At 44.3% G+C, this 8,403-nt stretch overlaps 1 protein-coding gene across 1 annotated transcript; it reads right to left on the minus strand.

The window, feature by feature from the left end:
• Nucleotides 1-1,736: 1,736 nt before the first annotated feature.
• On the minus strand, nt 1,737-6,509 carry LOC117560891. Its single transcript, XM_034237990.1, has 3 exons — nt 6,399-6,509; nt 6,032-6,190; nt 1,737-5,760 (listed from the first exon to the last, which is right to left on the minus strand). Exons 1-3 carry the CDS (start codon nt 6,434-6,436, stop codon nt 1,809-1,811), a joined length of 4,149 nt encoding a protein of 1,382 aa, XP_034093881.1. The 5' UTR covers nt 6,437-6,509; the 3' UTR covers nt 1,737-1,808.
• Nucleotides 6,510-8,403: the final 1,894 nt, after the last annotated feature.

The raw sequence follows: 8,403 nt of genomic DNA on the forward strand, positions 1-8,403 counted from the left end.
GCTTGAAATTTGCCCAAAATTGTGTTTTAAACCTGCCATAATTCCCTAACCCAACACTCCTTGGACATCATTTTTCATGAAAAACTTAGGAAAACCTCTCCTACGTTGAAAAAAAAATAATTAAGAAAAGATATTTAACAAAATGCCTCTTGAAGACGGCATGAAGAGACAACAACTTGTCAAAAAGTCCACCTAGCTCCCAATAGACTCCCATGTTAAATGTTGTCCGGATCATTCTTCAGTCCAGAAATAAGTACACTTTAAAAACAAATTGCTCCCATCTCCATATTTTACACACAAAACCCAAAAAAAGAACATATATCAGTTCATTGGGGTTCCCTGATGCTCACGGTCTGGTAATTTTGAATAGGTGGCAACATTGTCAGATATAATCCTCAATGCATTCTTAATGGGACTCATTTATATTTTACACAGGCTCCGCCCTCTACTGGGCTCTATGGGTACTACCCTCAATCATGCTATGCAAGCATTTAGGCCATAAGGTGAACCCTGTTATCGTTTCAACCCGCTCCACAGAAGTGAAACTACACAATCTTTAGTTCATAAAAAAGAACGAGTCATGCTTATCCACCAAAAAAAATATCGTCGCTAAAATTCCTGCCAATTCTTCTAGGCACGTAATTATTGGCTGAACTAGTCCTTTCGAAGCGTAATAATATCTTGGTCCAAAGTCGTGCCACGGTTCGTCACGTGATCGTGCTACACCAATTGGGTAGCTGCATATTGTCAACAGAAGTGAAAGATGGCGGCCGCCATGGTTACGCTAAACCAGACCAAATGGATTCTAAACAGTGCTGTATGCTTGTTTTATGTCATGTTTTGTCATATGTCTTAATACATCACTAAGTCCGAGGTATTTGCGTTATATACGCGGTATTTGTGAGAGGTTTTACTATCTGGGAACAGAGTTGACCATCGAATCAACATTGACTAGCAGCGTTTATCAGCCAACTCCAGCTACAAACAATTTCCCCACGGGGATTAATAAAGTATATCAAACTCATATTTATCAAACTATCATTCCTGGACTGCCATGTTCACATCGCTAGGTTCATTGGGATTATTCCATTAGACTGAGGACTTTTTGTCTGTCTGTTGTTACCCTGTACACGTTAAATGCACTCTTAAAATAAACATGACTTGATTTCTGCGTCCAAGAAGAAGGTTAACTTGTTACGTTAAGTAATTTAGATCAATAAAATGCAGTACTTCCAGGCTGAAGACTTTTCTTTTTGTTGCTGCTTTTAATTGAACTATTCATATCTTAGACTGCACTGTAACTTTTATCCATGTATTTTTTCTTTTAATGTTTCTTTTATTAGCTTTTCTTTTGAATGACTGATTTTAAATGCCATTTTCTTAATGTCTTTAATTTTTTGTAAAACACTTTGAATTGCCTTGTGTTGAAAAGTGCTATATAAATAAACTTGCCTTGCCTTACTTATACCAATGTCCATTGATTCATTTATTTACTCATTCATCCCTCCACAAATGAAAACAACACTGATGAACCATAAAAACGAGATTTATTACAAATATAAAAGGTATGACATAGAAAACAGTAGAAGGACATGTAATGTAGTATAATTGATTGGTGTCAGGCTGGGCGGAGCGGCTGATTGGTGCTGTGATTGCCTCAGCTGGTTAAAAGAGTCCTGCTGATTATACTCTGTTCTAGTACCAAAAACAAACGTATCTATGAGTGATGTGTGAGCGCGTCGGCCAGGCACTAAAACCAAAAGAACAGAAAAGAGCTTAAGAAAGATGGAAAGAAGGCTCTTTTATTCCTATTCCTCACTGTCAGTGTCAGGGCAGTCATCGTTCTCTTCCTCTGTTTCTTTTGTATTTGCACAATTTGAGCAACGACATAAGTCTGTGCAACAGAGTCCTGCAGAGAAGCATGAACATCTGCCTTTCTCACAGGCAGACTCTTTGCAGCTGCAGTGTATCACATGCAACACACTGTCAGGGGCAGGATTTCTTGTCATCCAGGTGACGTGTAAGTTCCCATCCTCTATTTCCCAACCATATCCAGCAGGTGATGGAGCATTCATTTCTCTTTTGAGACAGGACCTCATTATTGCTGCCTGGTAATTTGCCCTTTTGCAGTGCTGATGGAGGGCATCATGAGTAGGGGGAATGCTTAATTCTGGCAAGGCCGATGATGCCATACAGAAAGCCTTGTACCTAGCATCATTTACATGTTCGGCTGCTGGCTGATCATACAGGTGACATACATACCGGCAAAGAAGTGCAAATGTTGATTGCTCCAAGTCAAAGTTAGTACCTAAACTTCTGAAAGCCTTAAGGTAGTCATCTTTCTCACATGCAACAGCAAATGACTTTCTTTTGCCTTTGCCATAGAAAGCGCTTGTGGAGTCACACCCAGAGAACGTGTGAATTCCAATCAAGGCTGAACACACACTGGTTCCGAGAGCTGATGACACCATGGCAATGTCAATGATCCGTGTCCTGTTGCCAGTCCCTGTGAACACATATAAGCTGCATGGCAAATCTGCCTGCAGACTTACAGCAATGACTGCCACATCAGTGTCCGAGCTCTTGATGATGACAGCTTTGTGCTCCTGTGCAGCATGTTGGGCATGTAAAAACACCCGTGTGTCACATTCCTCATGATCACACTGCAGGTCTTCAACAACATCAACAGACTGTACACCCTCCATGACAGTTACACAGTGGCATTGATTTTGATGGGCAATGTACAAGCTGAGGTTTTTACCCACTGTTGTGAGGTCTGCATGTGTCCATGCCACATAAAGGAATTCGGCCAGTGCTTCCTTATTTTTTCCGTCAGAGAGAAACTTCTTCCACTGGGTTGGAGTTCTCTGATCTGATCTGAAGATTGTTATTAGTTGTGACCCTGCATCAGCTCTACGGGACCGTTCTAGGCTTTTGATGCTGATGGGTGGATACCGGTCAGTGACAAAATCAATGCGTGTACACTTGTGATGCAAAGCAAGTTGGAGTATGCTCTGCAGTATGGTCTCTGCAAGCTCTCCAAATGTTGCTGGTCTGGATGGCATGGCCTGCATGACTGCCATGCCATCAAAAAGAATGGCACCACCTATTGGAACTTTGTCAACCAAGCACTCTCCACCTTTGCTCTGCAATAGATCCATGAGAGCTGATTTGTTTGTTTTGGCAAGTGAACCATCAGCACTTGCTAATGGATATGACACAGTTCCCAAGGAATATGACAGAATTTCCCTCATTTCAATTTTCCTGCTCTGGCCAAGGATGAGGAGCCTGGAAAATAACTTCTTGTCAGCACGCAAAATCACTTCCTTGCCTGCTGCAGATTTTTTGGGGGGCTTTTTCTGATCACTGAGAGTCTTGAGTTTTTGTGATATTATGGGGGCAAATATGTCAACTGTTTTGGATAACAGTCTCTGCTCCATAAACTCCTTTACAGCATTTTCACCCTTTTCTGAGGCAACAAGCAAATCCTTTGTGATTTCTCCTGTTGCTACTCTTCCAGAGCTAAGACACACAATGCCGTCTTGGTGTACATCAAAAGGGTTGAGCATGGAATCAATAGTGTCCAAGATTCTACTCACAGCCTTTGCATCAGCAGAGATGCGTGTCTTGTCCAGGTCTTTTCTTGTCCGTAGCTCAGGAGATATCCCTGCCATTGATTCACACTGTCTTGCTATCGCGGCTCTTTCATGCTGTGACAGTATCCAGCGATACACTGCAGACCGATTTTGTGTGATCCCTGTCCAGCCACCTTTGGTCTTGGCATCTCTGTTAAGCGTTTGCTCAATAGCCTGGTCGCAAGCAATGGAGGCAAATCCATGAACACTTTGTCGCTGGACAGTCCACTGGCCTTTCACATTCATGTCACTGTGGCAAGAGGGATGTGTGACAGGCAGATTCATCATTTCCAGCCAGTATGCAGGTAAATATCGAGCGTAATTTACTCTATCGTAGGCAAAAAACCATGGCATCATTAACCGGACGGTTGACAGGTGAAGCTGCCAGTTTGATTCTCGCGTTGCTCTCACAAACAGGAGGAGTAGCTGCATCATGTCAATGTATGAGCTCCAGAAAGCAAATGTTGCATTCTCTGTACTCCTCCTCTGCACAAAGTCTGCATATTTCGAGCACATATTATCAAACCTCTGATCTGCACTCAAAACATCCATCAATCTGTCTGGAAAGGCACATTCAATCTCAGTGATGACATCCATGCACGCAGCTCTCTCTTGGGGTGGCAAGGAGTACATGAAGGTGATAAACCGGATGCGCTGCAGACTCTCATATAGAAGTTTATGAGCCCTCATGCTGCGATTGTAGTGATGGCCATTGAGTACCCCATTGATGGATCCTGGGGCAACAACTTCAGATTCAATGAGGATATCTTGCAGTCCTGCATCTCCGAACCTTTTGCCTAGAATACTCAGGTAGGACATGCATGTATGGAATTCACCTAGTCTAATCACTAGACGCTTTGTAAACTCAACATCCTTCCAGCGTATTTGCTGTGCTTTGGCATATATAGCCTGGTCAAACACTAAAACTATATGATCCAGTTCTAGCTGGTCAGCAATCTGGACACTTCGCTTGAGGATAGTGTTGACTGTTGACATCTCTGTTGGTGAGGCTTCAATGACTGGAAGATAATACAATGCGGACTTCTGCAGAGTGTTTTCATCCTGAAGCAGTGTATGGAACCCTGTCCAGCTTGGGATTGTACAACTATCCGTACATGTGGACTTCACAAAAGCATATGCCATTTCAGCTTGTACAGCAAAGTGGGTGTCCATTCTGCATGTCGCTGACTGCACTGGTTGACACAAGTTCTGTGGCCCTTGCCTTTTGGACTGATGGTAAGGTTGTATAGGCATTGGGGGGGGGGCTATGAATGAGGTAACTCCCTTTCTCAGTGGCTGTCTGATTGCTGTGGACATAGGCTCGCCGGGCACACTCTGGAGCATAATTCCATTTGTATGGTGAGTAGTTCCACGACCCGATAGTGTCTCCTCACCAAAGTCAATGTTATCCCACACAAGTGTTGTGGGTGTCCGCTTTGAGAATCCCTTCGGTATTTTGTCTCTGCCTTCTACTAGTGTCAGTTGGGCAAGGCTAGTGTCTAGACTCAAAACTGTGTCCCATGATGCACAATGTCCCAGTCTGTTAAGCAGTGATACAATGCGTGATGATCCAGTTAAATGTCGAACAGTTAAACCTAAAGCCAAGGACTTGGGTGTCTGCTTGCGGCCCTTGGAAGCAAGGTACACAATGTCTTGACAAACAGACAACACTTTCAAATGTACGTCATCATCAATGTTGACATAATGATCCAGTGTTGGCTCCTCAGTGGAACCTATAATCCAGCTGAGCAGATTGTATAGTCCAATGGGGACAACAGTTTGAGATTCAGTGACATTTACATTTTCAGAAGTGGGAGGCCATGGGCATGACATGCCAGGAGTGTCACTAAGCAGTCTTTTCAAAAACAACGCTGCTGTATACAGTGTCCTTGTGTCCTCATGTGTTGTTTGGCACTTTGTTCTCCCTGTTTCATTGTCGCTGTCTGTCTGGCTCAATTCACTGGACTGTGTTGTTTCCGTACCGGATGGATCTGGTAGCATGTCCACGAGTGCATCCTTTGACAGAGTCTCAGCAAAAACCAGTTCGCAGACGTTGCGCTTGGTGGGCATGTGAAACGCTAGCTGAGGGAAATCTTGAGCCAGCCTCTTCTTCAACAGATCCTGTCTGTAACACAACAAAACAGTGACAATTACGAGTCACAGGAGTACCATCAAAAGCAGAGTGGTGGAGGTGATACAAGACATTACAGACTAGAACCTATCTGCCATACAGCACATTTAACACCAAAGAAGCCAAATAAAGGCCCACATCATCACAAACAACACTACACACTACACATCATGGGGGTTTCTCCAAACAGGCCTGTCATACACATTTTGTTTAAAGCTGGCCTTGCACATGATAAATAATAAGACTTGTATTACATTGCAGTTACCTGTAGTTTGAAGCATCAACACCTTCGTTTGCTTTCACCATGTCAATGAAGGCCTGCCTCAGCTGGCCCATTCTAAGCACCTCATTGTTGACAAGCAGCCTCTGGCGGATGATCCTCTCACAGAACAGCTTGTAACTGGCATCAAACATTGCCTCATCCCTACAACACATGAATGAGAAGTAAATAAATGGATAAATGAATAAGTGTTGTGATTGTGTGCACATATAACAGAAGGAAATTGGATGTTTACTTATAATGTTAAGTATGTGTATGTGTATATATATATATAGCCATCGCCGACACACACCTGGACTTCAGTCTGGTGGTAGTGCAAATAGGTAAAGCAATCCAAGGAGAAATAACTTACTGTTCTGTCTCTGGTTTGTCAGGTCTCAGCAAAAACATGGTGTACTGACTGTAACAGCTTTTGTGGTACCGCACCTCCAGAGCCACACAGTCTTTGTCTTTTATATGTAAAAGAACACTTTGGTCATCTTTCTTCTCAGCAGCTTTCTGCAATTTGCCTAAACGGAAAAAAAAGGACAACTCAATGAGTTTGTTGACGTATCTCTCACACATAATTGTACCTTTCAGTTATTCAACCACAGAGAATGTGTGTGTGTGTGTGTGTGTGTGTGTGTGGTGTGTGTGTAGTGTGTGTGTGGTGTGTGTGTGGTGTGTGGGTGGGGGAGGGGGTTTGCTTACCTGCTTTTAATGTTTCAGCCTTACACAGTTGATCCCTTTGTCGCTTGCCTGCTTTGATGATCATTTTCTCCTTCATCTTGCATATAATGCACAGGGCAGGAAGGACGGGGCCAGAGCCTGCGATTGGCAGGCCTGACCTTGATCGTAGCTTCTCTGTTTGGCTTCGGTACGTGCTGCGAGACGTCGATGGGATGGGCTCGACCTCAAGGTCCTCCCTAACGTCTTGATCTCCCTCACGTGCGAGCCGTCTTTCCACCTTCGTCATGGCCTTTGTGTCGGTAAACCTTATGTAGCATGTGTGGTGGAAGCCAGCGTCCTCAGGAATATCTTCGAACTCGAAATCAAGACAGTGCTTGTGGTTTTCAGCCACCACGTTCCGAGAGTCTCCCTTCAAGCCGAGCGACCGTTGTAAGCTTGTCCTGTACGTATTCCATCTTGTATTGGTAAAACAATCAACCTTTTCGTGCTTCACAGACGTAATATGCATGTAACAATGTTTGTGTGTTGACAATTTTGACTTTTTGAGACTTTCTGGTGCGTTTTCCTCGTCTCCGCTACTCGATGAAACCATGGCGGCCGCCATCTTTCACTTCTGTTGACAATATGCAGCTACCCAATTGGTGTAGCACGATCACGTGATGAACCGTGGCACGACTTTGGACCAAGATATTATTACGCTTCGAAGGGAATAGTTCAGCCAATAATTACGTGCCTAGAAGAATTGGCAGGAATTTTAGCGACGACATTTTTTTTGGTGGATAAGCATGAATCGTTCTTTTTTATGAACTAAAGATTGTGTAGTTTCACTTCTGTGGAGCGGGATTTCTTTTCTAAAGGACTTTTCGAGGTTCACCTTGCGGCCTAATTCACCTACTGAGATATCTATAAACGTAGCCAGCCCCTCGGGTCGGCTTGCGGTCGCGCAAGCCCACCGTATATAAGGCGGCCACGCCTCCTGACTGTCATCCTTTTCTCTTCAGCGGGCGAGCAACAACTGAAGCAGAGAAAGTAAAACGTTTGAAGGAAGGAGTTATCATACCTTCATGGAGTCATCACTTCTAGAGACCCGGGCCTGTCCTTCGTGCTCTGGCTTAATAGTGGGCACCGATCCTCACCATCTCTGCTTCGAGTGTTTGGGGGACCAGGATATGGCCGAGGCGGTGCCATTCACGTTTAGCAACAGAGCTAAATCTCCGGATAAACTTTCGATAACAGTTTGCAAACCCTATGAACTGTTGCACCTTTTTCTTGTTGGTTAATGTGGGCCAATTAGCCACAACACTAACCTTGGAAGGGTCCATCTGTACCTGGTTGGCGGTTACAATGGAACCCAGAAAAGAAACGGTGGCTGCGTGAAACTCACACTTCTCGGCTTTGACGTACAGGTGGTTTTCCAGTAGCTTCTGGAGGACTTGACGAACCTGTGGAACATGGGTTTGACTGTCTGGGGAAATCATCCAGATATACATACAAAAATACAATCAAGAAGTCTCTTATGGCGCGTTTCCACTGCAGCGGGTGGCTCGCTTTAAGCGTGCCGAGCTGTGCGGGGCCCGATGTTGGTTGCGTTTCCACTTGGCCTAGTACCGGCTAGCGGGTCATAATTCACAGTTTTTCTGGCCCCATCAAATCGTGGTTCTAGGGCCAGGAACAACCAGGCTGAGTCG

This window comes from Gymnodraco acuticeps, unplaced genomic scaffold (assembly GCF_902827175.1).
Source record: "Gymnodraco acuticeps unplaced genomic scaffold, fGymAcu1.1, whole genome shotgun sequence".
In the NCBI taxonomy this organism is placed as follows: domain Eukaryota; kingdom Metazoa; phylum Chordata; class Actinopteri; order Perciformes; family Bathydraconidae; genus Gymnodraco; species Gymnodraco acuticeps.

Excerpts from the sequence above, each read along its gene's own strand:
- LOC117560891 (XM_034237990.1), bottom strand. The coding sequence starts at position 6,436 with ATGTTTTTGCTGAGACCTGACAAACCAGAGACAGAACA. Across the intron at positions 6,191-6,398 it reads GACAAACCAGAGACAGAACA|GGATGAGGCAATGTTTGATG; the intron begins GTAAGTTATTTC and ends CATGTGTTGTAG. Across the intron at positions 5,761-6,031 it reads GTTGATGCTTCAAACTACAG|ACAGGATCTGTTGAAGAAGA; the intron begins GTAACTGCAATG and ends GTTGTGTTACAG.